General features: G+C 40.3%; 1 protein-coding gene across 2 annotated transcripts in view; it reads left to right on the top strand.

The window, feature by feature from the left end:
- Positions 1-22,871, top strand: part of CNTNAP5 (contactin associated protein family member 5) — an 857,999-nt gene extending 835,128 nt beyond the window's left edge. The window contains exons 22-25 of one of the 2 annotated variants that reach the window (XM_070423164.1): positions 10,979-11,197; positions 12,663-12,734; positions 15,234-15,410; positions 15,570-22,871. In XM_070423164.1, the coding sequence (XP_070279265.1) occupies positions 10,979-11,197; positions 12,663-12,734; positions 15,234-15,410; positions 15,570-15,625 (524 nt within the window). In that variant the 3' untranslated portion in view covers positions 15,626-22,871. Of the gene's footprint in view, positions 1-10,978; positions 11,198-12,662; positions 12,735-15,233; positions 15,520-15,569 lie in introns of those variants that run through there. The other variant, XM_070423162.1, reaches the window with a different exon arrangement.
- Positions 22,872-27,138: the final 4,267 nt, after the last annotated feature.

Raw genomic sequence — 27,138 nt, 5'->3', positions numbered from 1 at the left:
ACACAAGTACAAACTTTGTGGAAATGAGTTGGAAAGGAAATCAGCTGTGTCTGTGCTGGAGAATTAGGCTGGGGGAGTAGGCTGTGATCTGCAGTGGGGTGTCCCAGGGAATCACCACAGAAGAGGGATCCTCAGCCTGAGCCCCAAAGTAAAGGAGCCTACCATGCAGCATTGGGGGGCACCTCTTGGCAGTGTGAAGGCTCTAGCTCTTAGAGCCTATGGAGTTGCTACCAACATAAGACACTGTGACATGTAGCAAAAAAGCTTGTGTGGTCACTCAGATTCCATCTCAAGGGTTCGCTGAGCTTTAGGTAACAAAATACTGAGAATAATGAAGAAAGATATTCCAGCGCACTCTGGGCAGAGCTGTAAGAAATATTAACCACATTCTTGTCAGGATTTGGCCTCATCAAAGAGAGTTCCACATAATACACAATGAGTGTGAATATAGAAGTGGGGATGCTGTATGCTTACAAATGACCAGAAGGAAGAAGTTTGAGATATATGTAAGTATTCCTGACTAGGCTGCATTACTGATGATGTTGAGAAACAATACTTTTTTTTTCTTTCATTAATTTCTCTTACTGTTTACTGACTTTGTGTGTTGAACACTGTGTCCTAGTTACTGTGGTTGAAAATCTGAAAAGGAAAGCAATACTAGTAAACTTCCCATCTAGTGGGAGGACAGACTTGTTAACATTATCTATATATACAAAAGACTAAGTGACTGACCGTATGTCCATCTGACTGTCTGACTGACCAGCAGGCCGGTTCATATGATGCCCTCACTGGCAATTTAAAAATAAATGTTGACTTGTGCATGCACGATACATATAAAGCTCTTGCTGGCGCCAATCGCATGTGTGTGTTTTGATCTGTCATTTTCGACCATGAATTTGGTTGTTTTTGTTGACATTCTGAAGCTGAAAGAAAGTGACATCGTAGACAGAATATATCTGAAGACCAACTATTGGCACAATGTACCCCTGAAGCTGAAGAAATTTTGGATACACTTGATGGAGATTTTCACACCTATTTGAGTGATGATTCCATCAATTCAATGGATGATGCTGAAAAGAAAAATTTTCCCATGAAATTTCTTAATAGTATTACTCCTTTGGGAATGCCATATCATAAATTAAAATTGAAAGTAAGTGAAATCATCAGACTACTGATAAATCTTAATAGTAAATGGGGTCTTTGTAATGGTACTAGATTAATTATCAAAAGATAATCGAAGCTGAAGTATTAACAGGATCTGTGAAAGGAGAGGTTGTTCTGATTCCAAGAATTGATTTGTCCCTGTCTGACACTGGCCTCCCATTTAAATTAATGCGAAGAGAGTTTCCCATGATGCTAGCATTTGCGATGAATATTAATAAATCACAAGGACAAACTATAGACAGAATAGGAATTTTCCTACCTGAACCTGTTTTCAGACCTGGTCAGTTATATGTTGCTCTTTCTCAAGTTCGAAGAGCTTGTGACGTTAAAGTTAAAGTTCTAAATACTTCATCACAAGGGAAATTAGTCAAGCACTCTGAAAGTGTTTTCACTCTTAATGTGGTATACAGAGATATATTAGAATAAGTTTAATCAAATTATCAGTCATTGTTTTTATCAATGTTTTTATATCATATGTTGTTTTTACATCATGTTTTTGTTGTTTTGATATCTTTGTTGTTGTTATATCATGTTATTGTTTATTTATTAATCAATTTATATATTATTTTTATAGACATTTTACTAATATTCTTTCATCTCTGACACTTCTATTATAGAGAATGGTGAATAGCGATATTAAAATATTCCTTCTAATTAATTTCCTTTCAATGTGCACGAATCCATGCACCAGGTCACTAGTTGTGAAATAAAACAAGAGTGATGAAAATCAGGGAGCAAAAAGCCTTGGGAAGATGCAGGGTTGTCCTTCACTCTACCTGGCCCCTGCCTCTCTTTTCAGCACCATATTTATTTTAAGGCAGAGATAACTTGATATTTCAGTGTTTGGAAATGTGATGGGCTTTCTTGCTCTTGGCCTCATACAGGCTTTACTTTGTGCCTGGAACATTCTTCTGGCCTTTCATGCATTATTATTGTTTATTTGTTACTTAAGCATTTACTTAAATAAATTTAATCCAAGCCATCTTTCCTACATCAGCATTTATTCAAGTGCAGTTTATAAATCACCCATTTCATAATAGTCAAAGTATGTGTTTTAAAACTGTAAATTCTTAAAATAACAGACATTCCAAAAAAATCAAGTTCTTGGGTAACTCCACACTGGATGATTAGAAATCCAGAAGTAGGCATGCTCATAGATACCTCTGGGAATTTTTGGCATGCCCAATTTGATCACCACTCTACTAGATTGTGTCAAGGGTGCTCCCACAGCTACAGTGATCTCCCCCAATCATAAGAGTGCCTGAAATCACTGCTAGTCTATTAAATTCATCTTCTATTATGGTAAATGTCTGCTTGCTAGCGATTGTTCACTGTCCCATACAGAGAATGGTTGTCATAGAGACCCAATAAATAAATATATGTTTTACAGAGAAGAACAGATGTTACCCAGGTGGATGAGAAATGAAACGGCCTTCCAGGCAGAGAACAATTTGCTTATTTGGGGCAGAGGGAGCAGTCAGGTTATGTGCAGCACAGATGGGGCTGCATGGGTGGGTGGAGTTAGAGAGTGAATGGCTGTAAGTCATGCTATGGAGCTGAAATTTCTCTTCACCCTATCAATAATCAACACTACATAATACTCTCCAGGTCCATCCACCTGGGCCTCAAAGGTATTATTCTCAGTTAAATAAGTCAGAGAGAGAAAGACAGATACTGTACGATTTCACTTACATGTGGAAACTAAAGAGCAAAGTAAATGGACAAACAAAACAGAAACAGACTAATAGATACAGAGTTTAAACTGATGATTGCCAGAGAGGAAAGGGGTTGGAGGGCTGGGTGGAAAGGTGAAGGGATTAAGCAGTACAAATTGGTAGTTACAAAACAGTCATGGTGATGTGTAGTACAGTGTAGTATAGTGTACTTTAGTACAGTGTAGGGAATACTGTATAGTCAATAATATTGAAATAACTATGTACAGTGCCAGATGGGTTCCTGCAATATTGGGGGGGGGGGATACTTAATAAAATATATGATTGTCTAACCACTATGCTGTACACCTGAGAATACATAATAATATTGAATGTAAATTGTAATTGAAAAATATATTTTAAATGATAATACTATAAATGAGTGTTAAGTATGGAATAATAGAAAAAAGGAGGATAAATTTAAGAGATCTAAGTAGGAGGCCTGGATTGTCCATGGACTGGTTACTTGCTTTAGATAAGTAATTGATCTTATGTCCTAGTTTTCCTCACTGGTAACTGAACACAATTATGTCACCCTTTCTCATTTCCCAAGGATGACTATTTACCTAGGATATGCAGATGAACATACCATAAAAGCATAAAAGCATTATAACTGGTTAATACAGTTGACATTCCCCTTTTAGGATTAAAAGCTTCATCTGAAGGACATGGTTCTTGGACTGTGAATCCTCCTGATAGTTATGTCTTTGGACTGCTGCTCTGTTACCTGAAAGTCACAATGGACTCAAGGGAAAGTCTCTTTACTTGTATATACTGCTCACATCTTCCATTAACGTTGGTTTCCTTTATTTATATTTCATGTTGGTACAACATTTTACTCTTAAAGCTCAGGTTGTATGGATCTGTATGGCTTGTAGTTTGATACTTCAGATTCAAATCTGATAAATGGCTTTTGACATATAGTACATGTCCTTACATCCCAGAGCAATGTCTATTTTTAGCAAATTGCTATATTTTCTTCTGTTTTTAAAATCCAGAAAAAAGCCCTAGCTGGTTTGACTCAGTGGATAGAGTGTCATCCTGCAGACCAAAGGTTCCTGAGTTTGATTCTAGTCAAGGGCACATACCTCGGTTGCATACTCCTCCCTGGTCCGTGCTGTGATCAGGGCTCATGCAGGAGGCAACCAGTTGTGTTTCTCTCACATTGATGTCTCTCTGTCTTTCCCTCTCTCTTCTACTCTTCCTAAAAATCAATGGGAAAATATCCTCAGGTGAAGATTAACAAAAGCAAACAATAAAATCCAGGAGGAAAATGCCTTGATTGGCTCTATCAATCTTTAGTGTAAAAAAAATTGTGAAGATGGGAAATGTTACACATTCTGGGGCTAAAATTGATTTTGTGCTGTTTTTCATGGCAGCACTGAATCCACTTGATAAGATAGAGGGATAGCTTTGCTTTGAGGAAATGAATCTCTGCAAATTAATGTAGAAAGTCAAGTTTTAAAATGCTGAGAAAGGTAGGCTGTAGTAACCTAAAAACTGAGTCATTCATTGAAAGTTTTAGGACCAGGTTTATTCAGTTGTGATTCCTTATCGGGTGGAAATTCAGTGGAAAAACCTCATAGCAAGCACATCAGAATTCACATCTGAGTTCTCCCATACAAATACAAAGGTAACCTGGGCATGTTGAGGGCTATTGAATGTAATAAATGAATTTGAAGCTCCTTGGGTGGGTAGTAGGAAGAGTAATAATAATTAATAGTAATAATAATAATAAATGAATTTATGGGCACTAACCTAAGAATCACACTTCTATTGTTATATATATTTCCACCATAATTCATGTGGTTGATACTATTAATCACAATTTTACAACTGAAGGTCAGAAATGAGAACACACAAGTCATATCTGCAGGAGCCTGCTTCATCAACGGGAAACTAATGCAAATCAGAAACCATATAGCAGTGATTTAAAAAATATTTTATTGAAATTATTGGGGTGACACTGGTTAATAGAATTATACAGGTTTCAAGTGTGCAATTCTATAATATGTCATAAGTAGATTACATTGTGTGTTCACCACCTGAAGTCATCTCCTTCTGTCACCATTTATCCCACCTACTCTCTTTTACCTGCTTCTTCTACCTCCCTTCCCCTCTGGCAATCACCAGACTGTTGTCTGCATCTGTGCTTTTTGTTTGTTTGTTTATTTGTTTTTGCTTAATCAATGATTTTTAAAGTGTGTTGAAAGAGATAAATCTATCTAATCTAATAATAGACGAACATGGTAGTTGACCGTACCTTCGCTAGGCTTCCCTTGGGCTAATCAGGGTGATATGCAAATTAACTGCCAACAAAGATGGCGGTTAATTTGCATACGTAGGCACAATGCTGGGAGGCGAAAGGGGAAGGATGGAAGAAGCCACCTGCCGCTGACGGTGATTGGAAACCCAGGCGGCAGGCAAGAGCAGGGGGCAGGGCAAAGACCTCCCTGGGGGCCGCCTTTGCCCTGCCCCTCGGCCCGTGATCGGAGAACTGGGGCCGCCTTTGCCCGCCCCCCCCCCCCCCGCCAGTGATCGGAGAAGCCGGGCGGGGCAGGGAAGAGGTGGCTGCCAGCAGCCACCTCTTCCCTGCCCCACCCCCCCCCACCCCCCGGCCAATGTTCGGAGAAGTACCTGTATTTTTAATAATTTCTTGACATGGTAAAAGAATTTTACATTATGATCCAAGGGTGGTGGGGTGAGAAGAAGGAGCAGCAGAACAATCCAACAAACAAAAAGGGAAACAGAAATGCATGGTGGAAGGGATTTGAAGGGTGGGTAGGGGCATTGCCCAACTACAATGCAATTGGTTTTTCACTGAGTACTATTCATGGGAAGACAGCATCCTGACTCCTTCTCTATACAGCATATTGGGAGTAAAAATGATGCATCCAGGTGGAAATATGATTAGGGGTTGGAAGACAGACAGGGAAAGAAGAAGTCAGAAATAGACACTGAGAGAGTCACTGGCTTGCTGGCTGCAAATACTGAGTATCCAATAGTGATAGAATAAAAAAGTGGGGGATATCTCTGGAAGATTCAAGAGATAGGGGGCAACTCTTCTATGGTTTTGACTTGCCCAGCAGATTTCCACATACACATGTGTACACGCCTATGTTTGCATGTACACACATATACACATAACTGACTACCCTCCCTGGAAGCACAGAAGAAGAAGAAGCCACCAGAAGAAGAAGCCGCCCACCTTTGTTCCAGGCGCTAGCGCCTGCAGCTGGCTGCAGCCCAGGAGACGGACAGCCACCCACCCAAGGTCCCAAGCTGCAGCCACCCGGAGAAGCTGCCAGCCCTGTGGTCCAGGGCGCCAGCGCCTGTGGCCAGGGAAATAGGTTCCCTCTTCTCCTACTGCAGTCATTACTTGAATATTCCCCTTCTGAATTTCTCTCCTGTGCTGCAACCCAACTCCACTTTTCATCGGAAGGACACGGAACAGAGAGAGCAGTGTTAAAAGCTTACATTTTTAAGCCAGTAAGGTTGGTACTTAAACATATAAATGGAAAACTAGAGTCTTTAAGGTAACAAAGGCTACAGAGTCAGGGACATCACATGACCTATTATATCCAGCAATCCATATGGGGACTGAAAACTTTGCAATGATGACAATTAGTGAAGATATGAATCCACTAAAATAGTTGACAGGGACAATTCTTCCATCTTTGAAAATATCTACATCAAATCTGTTTAAATATATTTTTGTCTGCATAATATAATACATTCTGACAAGACCACCACCACCACCAATGTGGTCAGTGTTATGCCGATAAATGTTTAATAACTGAGGGAACCCCCCCCCCACCCCCCGCTGAGTGCACACATTTTTGTGCACTGGGCTACTAGTATATATACAAAACGCTAATATGCTAAGTGTTCGACTGTTAGACCGTTCCACAGTTTGACAGTTTGACTGGTAGCTATGACATGCACTGACCTCTAGGGGGCAGATGCTAAACACACAGGCATGGAAACATGGAACAGACTGATGAATGTCAGAGGGAAGGGGGGAGGGGAGAAGGTGGGAAGAGATTAACCAAAGATCTTATATGCATACTAGAGGCCTGGTGGATGGATTCGTGCACCGGTGGGGTCCGTTGGCCTGGCCTGTGGGGAATGGGCTGAATCCATGCACCAGGCCTCTGAGGGGTCCCGGATTGTGAGAGGGTGCAGGCCAGGCTGAGGGACCCCACCAGTGTATGAATCTGTGCACCAGGCCTCTAGTTTTCAAATAAGATGTTCTATAGGTGGTTGATTTTTATAAGATACCTGTGGTTTCTCCTGGTACATATTCTGTGGAGAAACCTTGTAATTCCTGATTGGTTGGAACTTTTATATGTTAGCAGAAAATGTTGGCAAGAATGAAAAACAGAACAGAGGCAGTCCCCAAGGTGGGGCCTTGGTCATACCCTCCTTCCACGTCCTCTGTGGAGCCACACTTATTGTCAAGTCTGTCTTCCATATCACTCTTCAGCTCAGCACATACCACAGTCCCCTCATCTTGTTCCTTATGAATATAATGCAGCAGTAACCTAAAAACTGAATAAAATGAATTAGGAAATGCACTATGTCTTTAATATAATAGAGTTTACCGAGTTTTGGGAAGCATTCAACCAAAATTACTTGTGCTTTTCTTATTTTTTGCGAACTATTTCTTAGCTAATTTATGTTAAAATATCTTACTCTGCCTAGGATGTTTCTGAGAGATTTTTAAGAAAGCATCACAGCGTAGATAAAGAGTTTGGCATTTCCAGGCATAGAGACTTTGGTTTAAATCTCAACTTTGCCAAATGAGCCTCTGTACATCTTTTAACTTTTAAGATTGTCAGTGTTTCCATCTGTAAATTTTGAATGATAATAGAATATAAATGAAAGAAATTTTTAGGGGAACAGTAATTATACTTTTAAAACAAGTAGTGTAGTTATACAGTAGTTATTTAATAGACAGTGAATATTGAGTACTTGAAGCTTTTAATTATTTTAGCAAAGAACTTTTCTCTACCACATTCTCCCTTAACAAGATTATAAAAATAATTTGGAACCATCCTAAATTTGGTTGCCTATCTCTGTAAGAATCTGAAAAATTAGTATGTCAGGCCTCATACTGAGAGTATTTTCTCCTATGAGGAATTCATGTTCTCTTTCTTTCTGTTAAGAAACATCTCAAAGTTTTCATGCTTATTATACATCTAGAATAAATACACTTCCTCAGAAATAAGACTTTATTTAAAACAGTTCTTTCTTTAAGGAGAAAATGTCATTTTCTGGTATTCCCCCTGATTCATCCATGTGCCTATTCTTGTACCTGGAGCTTGTATCCATGGGGTTCATCATAGTGATGACCTTCAGAGACCTTCCCAGCAGTCTGGGCTTCTTTCTCACTGGGTTCTGGGAATGAGGTCTGGTACTTTTAACTTACACTCTCAAGGCATAGCTACAATGACATGTCCCTTTCCACTGCTTCCAAATCCTACAGAGCAAAACGTCATGCCAGTTTGTACTTTCCTTTGACCTCTTCCTCTACATACTTCTGCTCTATAATACTATCCCTTGATAACTGTCAATCAGTAGCTACCATGCATTCTGAATTACAGCTGGTTACATTGATTTTTGGAGCCATTCAGCAAATAGCACCCAGTCTTAAAGCTTCTTGGTCTGGAAGACTGTTGCATAACACTGTCCAAGAAATCTTTTATGAGATGACGACATTTAAAGCTATGATGAGAAATAAACCTATGAATTATTCCAGTAGTAAGTAATGACTATGCACCAACACTGCAGGATACCTGGAGAGTTCTCACAGAATCCCAGACCTGGAGTGGTGGGAAGAATAATGACCCACAAAGACACGCAAGTCCTAACTCTCAGAACCTGTGAATGTGTTAGGCCAAGGGTAAGAGGAGTTAAGTGTGCAAACAAACTTACTGTTGCTAACCAGCTGGCCTTAAAATGAGGTAATCACCCAAGATTATCTGGGTGATCCCAGTGGAATTGCAATGGTCCTTAAAAATAGAAGAGGGGGAAAAAATAGGAGAATTATTTGTAGATGTAATGGAAGGAAGGCACAACAAATAGAACTTTGCTGGCTCTGAAGGTAGAAAAAGACAGCTATAAACTGAGGAACATGGTGACTTTCAGGATCCAGAAAAGGCAAAGAAATGCATTCTCCCCTGGAAACTCTAGAAGAAATGTAGCCTTGTAGCACCTTCATTTTAGTACAGTAAAACCCATGTCAAGACTTCTACAGAATATAAGATCATAAATGTGTGTTGCTTTATGCTGTTTAGTTTAAGTTTGTGGTAATTTGTTACATGGCCATATCACATTAATTCACATGGCTTGTTTCCTTTTTCCTGTAAGAAGAATGACAAGTTAGTGATATTTACATGTGGGTACTGCAAATACTGGGGAGATCATTTTGTGAAGTATATGATTGTTTCACCAATATGCTGTGCTTAAAGAGGGAGAGTATAAAGAGAGCAAAACTAGAAAAAGAATTAAGGGATGTCGATTTCTCATTTTCTTCCATATTCTTATTGCATCTTTTTCTAAATGCTGCCAACAAAATGCTTGCTTAGAAATCCAGGGAAGCACTCATTGACTGTTTATGAATTGAAGTGTTATAATCTATAATGGTAGAGAGGAAAGTCTCTGCCCTCTTCCAAAAAATAAATTGTCATACTATTCTCTCTCATCATTGATGTTTCTGTCTCTCTCTCCCTCTACGTTCCTCTCTGAAATCAATAAAAATATATTTTAAAAAATAAATCATCATAATAAAATAACTATTTGAAACATCTAGGAGTGTCAAAACTATTACACCTCAAGACAAAAAAGGCTCATTGTGTATTATAGTTTTATGTGATTCCATCATAGCAATTTGTTCAAATGATTCCTGTTAAAAAGAATGGGCCACTGAGTAATCTTACTACAAACCTTGAAGAAAATGAGACATTGGTCTTTCTGTGAGTCGCAAATGTTTGCCTCTTTTTCTTTTATAAATACTCAAAGATACTTTGGGAGATTGAATGCTGTTTTAGAAAATCCAGGCTCACCAATGAATACCATGGACAGAACTGAGAAGGTCCATCTACACAGTTCACTTAGCACATTTGAATGTGATAAACTTCTGAGAGGACCACTTTGGCTTATAATCTCTGTCTGCCTCTTTTCACTTATGTCCTTCTATATTTTTGAGTTAAATGTTGTAATGAGCATTGTAGTATGTTTGAACTAATTACCAGTATTCATTGATAAATGGTGATGGACATAATGATATACATTCTACAAAACATATAGAGTGTAGAAGAGATTTATTGTCTTTGTTACAGCTCATAAAATATGTGAATAAAATTTGAAAGTTTGAAAAATTATTCAAAGCAGAGATGGCCCTAGCAGGATTTTTTTTTAACACTCTGTGGTTGATATATTGATGCTTTAGTGGAAGGAGAGTTTGGGGAGAGGACATAGAAAGAGATAGGGGGTGATTTCCCTAATTCAAAAATAAGGTAATATCTGTGATTTCAGGCATTATGTAAAAGAAGATAAGATGGTTGCCAGAGGAAGGAGGACTGGGGGATTGGGTAAAAAAAGGTAAAGAGTTTAAGTACAAATTGGCAGTCACAGAATATTTGGGGATGTAAAGTATAGCATAGGGAATATTATAAATATATACTAGAGGCCCAGTGTAGGAAATTTGTACATGGGTAGGGTCTCTAAGCCAGGCTGGCAACCAGGGCCTATCGTGGCCTTCTGGCTTCCACCTGCTGACTGGGGCCTCCCTTAGTTCCACGCTACCCTCTGGTGGTCAGCACACATCATAGCAAGCAATCGAACTCCCAGTCTCCTGGTCAAACTCCCGAGGGGACATTTTGCATGTTAGCCTTTTATATATGTGGATTGTTCCAGGTGGGTACTGCAAATACTAGGAAGATCACTTTGTAAAGTATATGATCGTTTAACCACTAAGCTGTGCACCTGAAACTAAAACAAAATAATATTAAATATAAAATGTAAACAATAAAGATTTTTTTAAAAGAAGATATGGAGCATAGTTTGAAAAAGAAAGGCCCTTGTCTTTTATGTTGCAGAGAATGTCGGATTAGATTCTGAAGTCGCTAAAGCAAACAGCCTGGGTTTTGTTGGGTGCCTGTCTTCAGTCCAGTACAACCACATAGCACCGCTGAAGGCAGCTCTGCGCCACGCGACCATCGCACCTGTGATCATTCAAGGAGCCCTGACAGAAGCCAGCTGTGGCTCTGGGACGGATTCGGATGTGAATGCAGTGACTACAGTGCATTCTTCCTCAGGTACACAAGAGAATACCCAGTGGAACTTACACCAGTAGCACTACTTTTGATGTCTTCAAAAGCTTCCAGGTTAAAGATCAATATTACTCAATTCCTTATCTTGTATGAATATACGTGGTTAAAAAGTATGATTGATTTCTCATGGGTAATTTTCATATATATTAATGTAGTCCTACTTTTAATACAATGAGTACTTAGAACTAAAAGCATATTTACATATATTACTAAATAGACATATGTTAGTTACTACTGTTTAAAATGGCTGCTCCTCTAAGGATTAAAGAGTTTAGGGCTCAGAAAGGCAAGCTGGCTGTTGACTAATACAAGTCATGTGATTAAAACCTACTTTTTTAATATAGGAAAGCCCCACAGCACTTTCATCCACACATACATCTGTTTTACACTCCGTAAAGTACCTATTTTATCTTGTCATATCCATGATCATCCTGGATGTCTTGAAGTGTCCCTGGTATTTGTTTTAATCTAGTGTGGTAATCAACTGCTGAATAAGTTATTAAATATCAGCACAGAAAGGACTGAGTTTTGCTGCCTGCTCACTCTGATCTCTGCATTTTCCTGCAGCAATGAGGTGCAATAGAAAGAACCCGAATGTGACAGTTGGCCAGCCCTGATTTAGTTCCAAATCTTCTATGAATGAACTCTAGGACTCTGGACAAGTTAATTATTGGCATCAATGTAATGTCCTTATCTGTGAAACAGGAAAAATAAAGAGTACTCATGCTATCGTCTTTTTCTAAGGATTAAATGATCATAGTGACAGATGCTACAGGTCCTGGAAATCTCACATGTACTCTATGCATATGTATGGGTGTTATTAATAAGTGTCACCTATTAATGCATTTGCAGATTATGTAAACTTGTATCTAGCTCAATGTCCCTGGACCAAATGGCAGAGCAGTAACTCAAACCCACATATATGTGCTTTTAAATGCAGTGCACTTTTCCTTATCCCGTGTATGCTAATATCCATAAAGTAAAATCCCCTCTCCTTAGTGAGGGTTTGAGATATTAATTCTTCAGCACTTTTGTCCTTCCCTGTCAATGCGCTGAGTGTCCTCTTGCAGTAGAAGCAGAGGGGCATGTGTGCTTGAGGTGAGAAGCCTCATTGTCATGCGTAGGGACTGTCCAACCAAACACAGAGGGTAGGCCAAGAGGGAAGCAGTAGGCCACAGCACACATGGGCAAGGTACTGCCATCGTCTGTTTTAACCACTGATCTTACAAATTACATAGAAGCTTACCAGGTCATATAACTATGGGTATTAAGTATGTGTTTCAAAAGCTTTTTTATGAATGTCTGCTTGATTTTTCCCCAAAATCCCAACTCACCATCATTTGAGAGCAATTGGTCTCATCCTCAGGTGTGTCATCCCAACTCCGTGCAATAGTCCTCTTCCCAGGACTTTCAGTGAGGAGTGAAGGCTCCTGTTTCTTACTTCTTTCAGATCCATTTGGGAAGAGAGATGAGCGGGAACCACTCACCAATGCAATTCAAAGTGACTCGGCTGTCATTGGAGGTAAACCATTCTTTGTTGATGAAAGCAGAAAAGGCTCAAGTGATTCTGTACTTTGGAGAAGTGTATCTGAATCCTTCCTTAATGCCATCCAGGACCCAGGACCCCACTGTTCCTGCAAGTCCATGAGCCTTTTCACAAACAGTTCTGTGTGCTGTATGGCACCAGAAGCTCCATGGATGCACCACGGATGCACCCCGCCCTGATCCTCAGGCAGCTGACTACTGACTCAACAGCTGGACACTTTACTTAGAGACAGGCAGTGTGCATTGTATTCATCTCATCCCGGTGTCTATTTTCCTGAAGCACAAGCAAAGCAAACCAGTAAAATTACACATGGGAAAGGGCCATACTGGGGTAGACAGATGGGGGAAGCTGCATCCTGTTGGGTTGCTCCATAAGTGATTGGGGTTGGATCTAATGAGCTGGATGTGAAGCCCTCAGACTGTAGTTTCGATCCAGCAGCACACGGTACAGATGCAGATCTTGGCTGCTATGAGGTCAGCTTAGCTCCCCCACTCCCTTGGCTTCCCTTTGTCTCACTGCCTGCTGGCCTCCCAACCCCTTTCATTCGCCTCAGCTTTCTGCAGCCTCCAATAGTCTTGATTTTTCCATCTGGGTCTTGCAACACAGATTGCCTCCCAAACCTGTTTAATGGCAGATGCCTGTGAGATACTAAATTCATTTCCATCTGAGGACCACTGCCTCTGGCAATTAGGTGGGGTTCTGTTAAAATATGGCAGTAGCCACTGATTTAACTTCTATTTGATGAGCCCCAACTTTGGGTCAGGGCTTGTGCTCAGTATAGAAATAGAGGGTGAAAGATGTGGGCACTGCTCTCAAAGAGCTCTTGGTCTGGTGGGGGACAGGCCGAATAAACAGACAACATAGAGGCCATGAGCAGGGCTTTGAGGGGAAGTGCAAACAGCTGTGGGAGCTCAAAGGCACAGCATCGCAGTGGGATTGTGAGGAAAGAAAACCTGCCTCCTTAAGGAAGGTCCTAAAATGTCTGACATGAATTTCTGCATCAGGGAAGAGAGTCCAACTTGATTGTAGCTTGGCATCAAGGAATGGAGAAAATAATTCGGTGCCTGTTTCTCTTCCTGTAATTAATTTCTCATTTGACAAGTGGAGAAAAGGCTTGTGACCGCTCACTTTTTCCCACCTGTGTACATCTTTTGGTAAGTATCTGTAAGAGCAAGAAAGTCACCCCAACCCCAGGGGACTCTCGGAAGCTGGCGCGGCCTCCCACTCTGAGTCCCGCACGTGCGGGAGGAGCAGCCAGTTTGTATTTCACCTCCGAAGGCTCCACTGTTCCTGGGAGTCACCCACCGCCCATCTCATTCATAGGTTTGTTAACTTAGGAGGTTTCACTCTGTCTGGTTCTAAAAGCGTGGCAGACATATTACATAATGCTTTATTTTCAAAGGTAAGCTGTCTTAATCAGGGCCTCAGCTCTGATAAAAATCCATAGGGGATATGCATTTAATGTTTTTAACTCTCTAAAGTTCCTGTTTACATAAATCACAATGCAGGGTGTTCAAAAATAACTTTGTTAAATAAACATATTTTACCAATATCTATCCTACTTAAAGGAAAACAGAAGGTTACATACTAATATTTCAACAATATTTGTAATAACTTAAAAAATAAATAGTTTTCAAATGTTAATGTTGAGAAACCTCCATTCCCGTGTAGACACATCCTCCTTTTAAAAGTGGCAGTGTCCACATTTCTAATATCCCTTTGCTGACTTTGCTCTTCATATCCCACGAGGCTTCCTGGCAAAGATAGAAATAAGCCCTTAGAGGTCAGCAAGGGCGATTTGCCAAGTAGGTCCAGTAAAATCACAAACAAGCAAAGCAGGAGGAATCTGACACAATTGGGCAGAAACTTGCATTTCAGCTGTCTTTGCGTTTCCGAAGGACAGAGGCATACCGTCTCTAGCTAACCTGTGCCTGGAAGCATGCAGAGCAGGGTAGGAATGCCCTAAATGTTTGGGAAGCATTTTGTTATTAATAAAACATTTTAGCAAAGCACACATATACCATCACCACTTTTACATCAGGAGAGCATTATTGTGATGTGAGATAGTTAAATATTATTTCCTAGGATGCAAAAGTAGTTATAAAATGCTTATTTGCAAGGTGACAAAAATGTGTTAATTGCAACTGATTCTGTCACATTGTTTAAAGAGGGTCTTGAAGAAATTCAATAAAATATTTTGCTAGTCTATTTATTTTATAGCAATCTTAGTCCATTAAATACAACCGCTGATGAAAACTGGCTTTCTCCCTATTCTGGAGGAGGATGCTTTTTGTAATTGAAGACTGAAGGTGTTTCAGCTGCTCTTTATTTCTGGGCCTGTGGCAGAGTTTTATTGTTGTTTTGTTTTATTTTCTTTTGTTTCCTCCTAAGCGGCTTCCTTGTCTGACTGAATCATCTCTCTGGAGTGGATGAGCTGTGACAATGTTTTTCTCTCATCGCCCCCTTTCTCCACAGGAGTAATCGCGGTGGTGATATTCATCATCTTCTCCATCGTCGGCATCATGGTGCGGTTCCTTTACCGGCATAAGCAGTCACATCGCACAAACCAGATAAAGGAGAAGGAATACCCAGCAAACTTGGACAGTTCCTTCAGAAATGACATTGACTTGCAAAATACAGTGAGCGAGTGCAAGCGGGAATACTTCATTTGAAAATCTACAGGGTCAACTAATACTCTTTTGTTGTTAATTTTTTCTCCTCCTCTTTCTCTGTCTCTTAATTCTGGTCCTTTTCTTTTTCTTATTTGTTCCCCATTTACTTTTGGATCATACCTGCATCAACCATGGCATTTACCCCTGACCCAGCCCAGAAGACCAGGCAGCTATGGCCACTGTCTTCCTCTTTGACAAACCTATTGTGTTGGTAATGGTCACTCGAGACTGACTTGACTTCTAGACAAGGAAGAGACACATGTGCACGTGTGCATATTCAGTTCTGTATTCGTTTCTCAGATGCACCTTCAGTTCGCTGCCATCCGTCCAGCAGGCTTCCTTTGAACCTGAGGTTGACTTAGCTATTATCAGCTATCTTTGACGTCCTCCCCATCTCAAGTCTGTTCTGACCAGGGAACAGGAAAGAAGGTAGGAAAGAGGGTAGGAAAGAATATGCTAGAGGCCTGACTTCCTTCAGTGCCATTTTAAAAGGAACAAGAGAGGATTGTTTTGTGTTAATATTTGTACCATAGGAATCCCATTGACCTAACTCATAACCTCTTTTCACTCTGACTCTTATCCCCTGAGTATTTTTAAACATAGGGGTCCTGATTGCAGTGAGCTGTCCTTGTGTTCCTGCCTTACCACTCTCTCCGGGGCCGACACACTGAACAGCATACTCCAGCCTAACATTAGAGGAAGCATGGGAATAGGGGCTTAACACGAGGAGGAGGAAGAGTGCTGCTAGGAAGATGTTCTATAACTTCAAAAATGCCTCAGCCACCTTCATAAGAAATGTTAGCGAGGTTAGTTCTGGGATTATTAAATATATATATATATCTGAAATATAAAACATTCAAATAACAGTTTAAATTGGTTCCATGAACGAGCTTTAGCCATCTTAATTTAGCTTTAAAAAAAAGCACAAAAGAAGAAAAATACCAACCAAACACAATTCTTCCCCTCCATCTACTCACTGGACATCTTGTGAAGAAAGTAGATGCAGGTTGTATATTTCAGAGCAAGTGTGATGACCGCCCTGTCCATGGAGCCAGCTCCTAGGAGGTTCAGGATGCACTGGCTACAGCCAATCCTCCTGCCAACCCCTGGGCTCTGGAGCACATCACATTTTCAAATCTGCACACGTGCACACTCACACACATACATACACACATCCTCTTATAGGCATAATGTGCTAGAGAAGGTGGTGACAGATTTCCTAGTCTTTTCCTCTTTGATGACAAAGCATCGAAGAAACACAATCATTCCTTCGAGAAGGCATCTGAGCTCACTCACCAGGTGGAGGTAGGAATGCTGGTCATTTTGCTGCAGCAATATCCCTCACCCTTTGCCTCTGGGCCAACTTGGAGAAAAACGTAAGGGGAAGCAATATAAATGCTCCAGGATGTGGGCAAGCCCATATAATGATGCACAGAAGTGGAGCGTTCTTGCTGCTTCTCTTTACAAGGCAGATTCAATGGGGGAAGCAATCACCGCATCACTGTTCCCGGCCTTGAGAGCGGGCTGTCCACCTTGTCCCTAGTGAGCGTCCCCAGTGTTAAGGCAGTCCTGCGTGAGGAGGCTCCCAGCGAGGCACACACTGGCTTCTGATTTTCGGACTTTTCAAACTCTGCTCTCAGAGAACATGGTGTAAGGATTTCGTCTGTAATCTATTTCTCAACTTTAAGATGTTCTAATTACACAGGCTCTCCTTGAAATTTTCTCCGAACTGTTACTTAATCATTTCATCACTTCCATTATATCTTTTTGCTAGTAAATTTGTTTTAATGTGATTCTAACAAAGGCACCGTTTTTTTTTCTTCTACTTTAATAAGATGAGTGATCTATTAATAGGAGGAAAGATCTTTAAATACTGTTTTCTCCTGCCCTGTCCTTTCCTATTTCCACTTTTACTTTTGAGTTTTCTATTTCTATAAAAAGTCTGTATAAATCATCCATTTGCTAGGCTATTCAGTCCTTTGTCCCGGGAGATAAAAGTCTCTATGAAATGTAGTGGGTTTAGCCTGAAGCCTCTCTGATAATGAAATGGAAGGTGTGAGTAATAAAGCTGGAAAAAACAAGGATGATATTTTGCTGATGCAGTGCTTACGGAAGAAGTGGAGGACTAGTCAGGCCAATGTAGAGTATTTGCTTTTCTCATCTACATACATATGATCATAGGCCGTTCTGCAGGGTGAAGAATGTGCAATGCCCCGTCCTTGCCACTGAGAACCTGCCAGTGTAGCTCCCTGCATATGTAGACTCTATATACCACACACTACGTATCCCAGGCCTGAAGACAAATGAAATGACAAGACAGAGCACTCTGCATGCCACTCTTAGAAGAGAGTCTCAGGGATGCAGAAGAAATACCTTTACAGGGAGGGATTATTTCATAAATTCAGCAAACCTTCTTTTACTAGATCAGTGATGGCAAACCTATGACACGCGTGTCAGAGGTAACAAGCAAACTCATTTTTTTGGTTGATTTTTCTTTGTTAAATGGCATTTAAATATATAAAATAAATATCAAAAATATAAATCTTTGTTTTACTATGGTTGCAAATATCAAAAAATTTCTATGTGACATGGCACCAGAGTTAAGTTAGGGTTTTTCAAAATGCTGACTTGCCGAGCTCAAAAGGTTCGCCATCACTGTCCTAGATGCATATGACAGCAAGTGAGCTGCCTCCTCCAAAGAAAACTCAATTTTCAGTTAGAAATAGTGCCAACTCTGCCTGTCTTTTCTCAGTGGTACCACAATCCGTGTCGTTTTGTGCAGTTTCTTAATTGTGTGAGTTTTTCAATCTTTGAACAATTATACTCTAAAAAGGATTTTGAAATCTTTCTAATCCCTCCTTTACCATCCTTCCTGCTTCAGTAATCACATTTTCTGAATGCCTTCCTTGGCCAACTGGACTACCATAAGTCTCCACTTTAACCTTCAGTCTTTGTTAACTGCTGTTTACGCACAAAAAATATTTTAATCAAATGTGGTCACCGTACAGTAAAACCAAAAATACCTGTCTAATTTCACATTCTAAGGGGGCTATTTCATTGATATCCTTCCACCAAACAAATATATTTATGCAAGCAATAGTACATCTGTTTACCATATAGCATATTTAACACCCACTGCATCATTCATTGTATCAGTAAGTTAGATTGCCAGGGTTTCTATGAGAATTCATCTGGAGAATTAGAGACTTGTCACTTCTCTAGATATATTTTTATGAATAGCTTAGCCTCTTCTACTTGCTCTCAACTGCATATGAGAGATTTATCTTAAGGATCCTGGGGCTGCTTTTTAAAATAGGTATTATTTTCTTTAATATTAACAGGCATGGTAATAAGCCAACTTCACCCTTTTGGCCACCATAAAGCAGGACCAGAACAAAAGAACTAGATTGTTCTCTTTCTTTCTTTCTTTCTTTCTTCACTCATGCAGTATTTATTCAATGCTCAGTACCCCAGGGGCTGGGCTAGATTTTGGGTGTGAAATATAAATTACACCTTGTGCTTGCCTGAAGTCTAACGCATTTTGTTGTAACAAGCATATCTTGTTATAGTAGGGTATGCATAACGTGCTATAGAATGTAGAACAAAGTTACTGCACAATTATTTTTGTGAATCTCTTGCTAGAGACTTAAAAACACAAAAACAACAGAAAAGGGCAAATTTCTGGAAAATATTTGTAATCTTTTTTCTTGTTTATTACTTTCACCTTCAATAAGCTGCTTTTCTCCTCCTCAAAGCAAATACATATTGATGCAGATATGTTCCTGCAGGGGGAGACAGAATTCATCTTTCAGGGCAGCAAAAAGGATATCTCTAAAGTATATCTGGAGGCTGAATTCTCCTTATTCACTTCTGGTTGGGGGATTCTGAAAAGCCCCTTTCCCATCAGCCAGTCCTAAGTGACAATTTAGGAACCCTCTTCTCCACTTCTGCTCCCTCCTCCTTTTTATTAGTTCTTCTTTAACATCCAGTTAGGACTATTGCATGTCATTGCTTTTCCAGATTCTTTTAAGGGTCTTTGTTGTACTCCAACTCCTCTTAAACTCTCTTTTGTCCTGATGAGCACTCTGAGAACCAGATGAAGTGTATCTTTGAGCAAATAAGTGACTAAATGTTGTTGTCCATTTAAGTGAGGTCTCAGCTCTGTGCTCCAGCTGAATTTTTCCAATCCTGAGAGTCACACATGTCTCCTCAGCAGAAAGCTCATTCAATTAGAAGAATAGCATGGGGAGTTGTAAGGAAAGAGTCTTTTCCAAGATGTTCAGAAAGATAGGAACCAGACCATTGGAATTATCCTATATAATAAAAGCCTAATATGCTAAGTGTCTGGTCATCCATTCAACTAATCAAAGCATAATATGCTAATGATATGCTAAGGCCACTCAACCACTCGCTATGACGTGCACTGACTACCAGGGAGCAGACGCTCCAACCAGTAGGTTAGCTTGCTGCTGGGGTCCAGTCAATCAGGACTGAGCGAGATGGGCCAGACATGCCCTGGAGCCCTCCCACAGTCTCTCCCCAGCTGGCCAACCTCCAGCGTCCCTCCCTAGCCCCTTTTGTGCATCAGTGAGGTCCCTCAGCCTGGCCTGTGCCCTCTTGCAATCCAGGACCCCTCGGGGGATGTTGGAGAGCTGGTTTCAGCCCAATACCACAGGCCAGACCAAGGGACCCCACAGGTGCATGAATTCATGCACTGGGACTGTAGTTTCTTATAAAAAGGATTGACAGTTTGATCACCAACACCTGGGTTTTCTTTGAATTCTCCCATAGCTACATTCTAACAAAACCACCTGGTAACACCAGCCTGAACAGGGGAATTTGAGATGCACTTTCCCTAAACCTAAATGATTGGATGCATTTAGTCTTCAGTTCTCCTAAAGCTCATAAGTTGACCCAATAAATAAAGAGGGCCCCTTTTTCCTGCAGATGCAAAAGTGATTAATGAAAAAAGTTGAAACCAAACTCAAAACTTTCAGAATATTTTGAGCACAACTGAATGCTATTTCATGTGTCTCATGCAGTTTGAAAATGTTTTCTCTAAAAGAAACAAAGTGTAATTGAATTACTTCCATACAGTGTTCTTTAGTTGTTCTTAACATCTCCTCCTATTCCCTCACCTGCACACTTGTTAAGCCATCTAGTTTTTAGATATTGGTTGTCCATGGTTTTATCATGCTTTCATAATTCCATATAGTTTAACCTCCTAGAAAGAATAAAAATGCAAATACACACATATACAAACACTTCATAAAAATAGGGCTGCTGTTTACGCTTTCTTCAGGACATTCTATACATGTATCTGTTTAATAGGGAAAGGCACACATTCCATTTTGAGGTGTCATTTATTTGAAACCATCATATAAGGTTTTAATATTTTACTCTTTTGCTATTTAAGTAAATGTTCTCTTATTTTGCACTAAGGTACTCTGAGAAAGAACAAAAAAGCACATTTTTTAGTGAAATATTGTACTTTGTAAGCTAGTTGTCTATCTTTTATAGCATAGAAAGTCCATGAAGTGGTTGAGCAGACATGAGCAAGAATTAAGACAACAGTTGTTTTGATGTTCTGAGCACAGCTGCTGGGAACATGTTGAGGAGGAATGTGTGGCAAAATTTGGTAGCTGTCCCAGGTGAAGAGGGCCACTGAATCCACCATGGACTAGTGGCATCAGCTCTTCCCATTCTTCTGGCTCCCAACTCAGGAGCCTCTTTAGTACGTTCTGATCATTGGCTCAAACATTAGGGAAAGAGGCAACATCCTGGGCTTTGCATGAATAATTCTTTACTGCACTTTGCCTAATATTGTTGACAGTTCCCAGCCCTACTCTAACCACATCTCTTTTTTCATGATTTTAATTTCATCAGGATTTCTCCAGAAAATTTAGAGCTATCACCGTATGATCGAATGTGCCTAGATTGAGTACCTAGATACAACTTTAAAGAAATGAAATGATCAGAAAAATCCTAATTCACTCTCCTGATCTATCCTGATTGGAAACCCCATTGATGGAATCCCTGAAGTCCTGAAATCCATGGGCATATCATAATGACAAAAAAAAAGTAGGCCCGCTCTATTCCTGAAAGTCAGGGACCCACCATCTAACATTACCTGAGAATACTGTTTTCTTCAATCCTCCCTGGTGACACAGGAAAACTCTTACAAATAATAGTAAAAAATTAGGAGAGTAGTCCCAAGCCATGAACAAAAGTGAAGCTAATTGTTTTAGGGATTAAATTTTCTCTTATTTTCATTAGCATCATATTCTTCCCTGTCTCAGATGCCAGAATAATCTCAGAGCACATGTAAGGGTACTGTGTATGCAAAAGTAGCATCGCAGTGCCCTGGAGAATCTCTGGAAGACCCATAAAATAAACATTCAGTGAAATTTTAAGGGATAATATTAATAGACATCTACCTAGACATAGATTTCCATTATGGCCAACCCCGTCCCAAAAGCTTTACAGGAAATATTAGCATACTTTCTTCTCTTTGAATGGCAGTGTCATCTGTATAACCCTATTCTATCTAAATACACAGAAATATCAAACCTTGCTTAAATGGCATAGTTATATTGTGTGAGGGACTTTGTGTTTAGTGAGGTCCAAACAAGCACTTTCCTTCTGAACCTGGATGTTTCCTGTCTTCCTGGTGACCTGTGCTAGCCCAGGCTGTCACTTCCATCAGTCAACTGGAAGAAGCCAAAGGTCTCTGGGAGCAAGAGTGCTGGCTGAGGGGGAGCTGAGGCTCAGCCTCCATGAATGATGGGTAAGGAGTCAGTTAAGATTTTTCTGTAGAAACAGAGAGTCTATATTTTAGGATTTGTAGACAGACTCTGTTGCAACAGCTCACCTCTGCTGTTGTGCAGGAAGGCGGCCATGCGTAGGCAAACGGGCATGGCTGTGTTCCAGTTAAACTTTATTTATGAAAAGTAGTCAAGAGGTCAGATTTCATCCACAGCCTGTGATTTGCTGGTCTCTTTGACAGAGCATTGAAGCGTCCATTTCAGATGGGAGATCCATGTCACACTGGCCTGAAGTCCTTTCTGAGGAATAAGAAAGAATAGGGGGATTAATGTTAACAATTAAACAATAAACTTCAAAACAACTTCCTGCAAAAAATATATATGTCATACTCAATTTATGGCAAAAGCAGACAACAGGTCATCTCTCTTTGTAGATCTGTCGGAGACTAGCTTTTCCTCTTGACCTCCTTATTTTTCTTTTCAAAACAGAATCCCAAGTGATGTTGCCTCTTTCCACCAGTTTTGTAACCCATGTAACATGTCTTAATACACTGTATGGGGAAAATAAAAGTTAGCCTTAGATTTCTTTGTTTTCTATGGTTATTGTTGTACAGAAGAAAGATTTAAACTGTAAATAATGTATATTTAATAAAGAGAAAATTTTGTATGATTTTGTGTGGAAGAAAAAAAAATGTGCCTTTCTGTGTTTCCTTGAGTTAATGAAGAATCAAACAATTCCTCCCTTAGCTCCCATTCTCCTTCCTCAGACTGTTCACTTCCAGACAACATGGCCTGTGGGGCTGCTGGAGAAACATGGATCTCCGGCTCCCTGGTTTATTGATTTCAGCAGAACTGTAAGTGCTGTCATGAGCTTTCTTATTGCTCAGCTAAATTACACCGGCCTGCATGCCTGGCTCAAATGTGTGAAAAAGCAAGTTTATTGACTTGATAAAAAGTCATATTCAGGGCTCTGAAGCCTTCCCGTTTTAGCTGTCTGCATAAAACCGAGAGCCTCTTCGTTATCCTCATGAGCGCCCACTCATCACAGCCGCATTTCTTATCTCACCTCACCTTCCTCCTCTCACAGAGTCTTAACCCAACTGGGGTGTGATGTGTTTGAGATATTAAACAAGCATTAGCGTGAAACAGAACTCGCTCCATATGGTGTTAAGACTTCTGTGTAGAGGGTAGTTATCACACAGAAATTAAAAACTAACACAGGTTTTAAGCAAAAAAAGTGACACTATCAGTTTTACCTGTTAAAAAAGAGCTGCTAAATGGAAAATGGGCCATAAGAAAATGAAGGGAGGATAGAGATTTGTTAGACTGAGGGTGGTGATAATGGCTTGGATGAGGGCTGTGGTATCAGAAATTGTAACAGTACCTGGGTCCAGACAGAACTGAGAAGGCTTGCTGACAGACGGGGAGAAGAGTGTGAGGGGTATAAAAGGATCAAGAATAGAAATTTTTTGACTGAAGCAACTGAATGAAAGCAAATAGATCATTTTTTGTTTTGAGAAATAGTGCCTTCAAAGTGAGAAAGGCAGATAATAATTTCAATTTGAGGTTTTTGTTCAGTTTGAGATTTCAACGAGGCAACAAGTGTAGATGTGGAGCAGGTGTCTGGCATATGCCTGCAGTTGAGGAGTGCTGTTTGATCTGGAGAGACACTTGAGAACATATGTACATGTATATGTGCATACATGCATGGGCATATATGCTTTACGTATGCATATACATGTGTGAGGGAGAGAGAATGGGAGAGGGAAAGGGACGGAAAGCACTTAGAACACATGTGAGCTGTGGCTGAACAGTCTTTACAGCAGCACAGCCAGGTTTCTGAAAACCAAGCCTGGGAAGTGAAATCCATCCTTGGGCGGGGGCACGAGCATTAGTGACAGAGCTGGCTGGTGGACAGGGGAGCGCGCCTCAGCTGAGCCTGCGAAGGGCTCCAACTGTGTGAATGGCCCTTACAGAACCACAGCCTGCTTAGAGCATCCTCTCACCGACAGGAAGAGAAGTGCCTTCCCTGGGAAGGGCAGGAGGACGCTCCCAAAAGGGCAGGTGTGGCAACTCTCACTTCGCTGACACTTTAGTTTGTAGAATGTGACAGCTTGTCCTTGTTCTCCAGGGTCCTTTGTTGTGTGGGAAGCTCTCATTTAAGAGATAACAGTTTTCTGAAGAGAGTAGGCTTGTGTCCAATATTCTCAGACAATAATAATGGAATAATAATATAATTACCAATGGCTGTGGACCTACGGTATGTCAAATGCTTTATACATGTTGTCGCTTAAGGTCACAATAAAACTATTGAAGCCCAGCCAGTGTGGCTCAGTGGTTGAGTGTTGGCCCATGAAGCATGAGGTCATGGTTCTATTCTTGGCCAGGGGGCACATGCACAGGTTGTGAAATTGATCCCAGTAGAGGGTATACAGGAGGCAGATGATCAATGTTTCTCTCTCATCAATGTTTCTATTTCTCCCTCTCCCTTCCTCTCTTTAAAATCTATATATCTATATCTATATCTATATCTATATCTATATCTATATCTATATCTATCTATATCTCTACATATATATACTAGAGAGGTATTGGCATCTTTTTTAAAATTTTCAGATAGAATTTTTGCATGAGAAAATTACTTTGCTGAGAGAATTGCATAATCTTCTATGTCACTTACACTTGTATTTAATGTCCACTTTGTAACTTTAGGCAATGCTCTTACCCTATCTACGACTCAGTTCGATTCTAAAAAATAGGACTATTCACACCAATTTCCCAGTAAAAAAATTTAACTTGTTTCAGACTTAACCTATACCCAACTCTACCTAGGTGCTGCTAGAATTAATTCAAATAAACTCTGGCCATGATGCAATTTTTGCTATCCCTGATTTCTACTACTCAATGAAATGAGAACAAAAACTCCAGCTACAAAGGTAAACAGGTGATAAAAAAAGAGCTGTTAAAGGCCCCAAATACCAAAATAAGGCTTTCTCAAGCTCTAACCAGATCCTCTGAACCAACATTAAAACTGAGATGCCAGTAGAGTGTGACTCGGGACTGTAGGAGACACTTGCTGTTGTAGAAAAACCTCTGTGATATGACTGCTCTCAAGGCCAAGCCTTGCTAATGGGGGAGTGTGGCTAATTCCTTGGTAGATGCCCAAAGAGGCAGAGTCTCTCCTTGAAGGAAAGAACATTATTCAATGCTCACTTAAAACTCGGACTGATAGGAAATGTTTTTAACACATAAATGCACGCCCAGGTAAAAGGCAAGTGCTCCCTTCCACTGAGCAGGGGGAGCCCTCACAGCCTGTCCCTACCTCGGAGAGTGGTTGTGCGCTATGCAGTGCTGTACTCCGGTTCCTGTGGATCTTCCCTCCGGTGAGCTTATTAAGGAAGCTTTATGATGCGACATTAATTGGTAGCCTGCAGTGTGCTAGACACTGAACCTCCCATGGAAGCTTTTGCTATTTAAAGTTTCAAAGGCAAGCAAACTTGCAAATCAAACTACCAGAAATCAAATAGACAGGGATCGACTTACTGTGTGTGCATATATAGGTTCTTTTCAGTCAGTCAGGATATTTTATCCTGTTTGAAAAGACATCTTTTAACTTGTCATCCTTTAAGATTTGTGAGATAACTTTATAACAAATGAGCATCCCAGACGACTGTCTGGACGAAGCTGGGGCTGTGAGGGAAGCCCGGGTCCCGGTGCCAGAGGGAAGCCCGTGCAGGAAGCCGGGGGAAGGAAGGCCTACTCTTGCACAAATTTTGTGCATCGGGCTTCTAGTAATTCCTAAATTATCCAAGAGTAACTATTAATTTTCTCATTTATTCATTCAACAAACATTAGTCAGCGCTTTTGATGTATATTCTGACTGAGGTGTTGTGAATGATCACATAAGAAGACATAGCATCTGCTGGCAAAGGGCCTGCAGTCCAAGAGGGAAGGCCAGCAGGTAAATGACAAGCCTATCAGGTATTATAGAGAATGGAGCTGAGTTCTAATTAGCCCAAACCAGCAGAGAGCAGGCACTTGAATACTAACTAGTAAAAGAAGTGGTGTTTCTGTCCTGTCTCCAAGGTCTAGGAGAATGATGAGAAGTTGGTTAAAAGTGGCAATTAAGATAAAAGAAACAGCATTTGAAAGAAGGCACAGAGACAAGAATGGGGGTGCCAGTTCAGGAAACTGTACACAGCCTAATAGGACTTAGAATGACATTAAGAAGTTATTAAAAAATGACAGGCAGCATAGAAAAAATGTAAGAATGACCTTTTATATCAGAGTTTCCACATGGGATAAGACAAGCAAAGATGACAAATAGGGGACATGTTAAACGTGAAATGGAATGATATTTGAGTCACATCATGTCCAAGCAAGCATTACCTGGGATTTGATGTCAGACTATTTCTATTCTGCCCCAATCTTCTCCTTCCTGTGGATAATAAGAGCAGTTGAATCACTCTTTTGAACTTTGGGTGTCTAATTTTAGCATGAGTTTGAAAATATTTACTTTGTGAAGTTCTAATGAGTAATTAATAAAATAAAATATGAAATATCTTTTAAACTATACATAAATAAAGGAAATATGTGTTAGTATTAACACACTTGCAAGCCAGGAGAGGAAGAAAATATTTATTAATTACAGCAGGGCTGGGCAGTAAATATTTCAGGCTTTGAGGGCCAATCTCTATTTCAATTCCTCAATGTTGCCCTTGTAGTGTGAAAGCAGCCATGGGCAGGGTGGAAGCAAATGAGCATGCTGTGTTCCAGTAGAACTTCTCATATGGAAACTGAAATTTAACTTTCATATAACGTTCACATGTCATAAAATATTAGTCTTCTTTTGATTTTTTTCCAATAAGTTAAAAATCTGTAAAAGAATGCTGTGAAGCTTGCAAGTAGCACAAAAACCGGCAGTTGGTCAGACATGACTCACAG

The sequence above is a fragment of the Myotis yumanensis genome, unplaced genomic scaffold (genome assembly GCF_028538775.1).
Source record: "Myotis yumanensis isolate MYYU_CA2020_CCGP unplaced genomic scaffold, mMyoYum1.0.hap1 SCAF_8, whole genome shotgun sequence".
NCBI lineage: Eukaryota > Metazoa > Chordata > Mammalia > Chiroptera > Vespertilionidae > Myotis > Myotis yumanensis.
The sequence above is the reverse complement of the archived record's forward strand: the minus strand, read 5'-3'. Positions and strand labels throughout refer to the sequence as shown.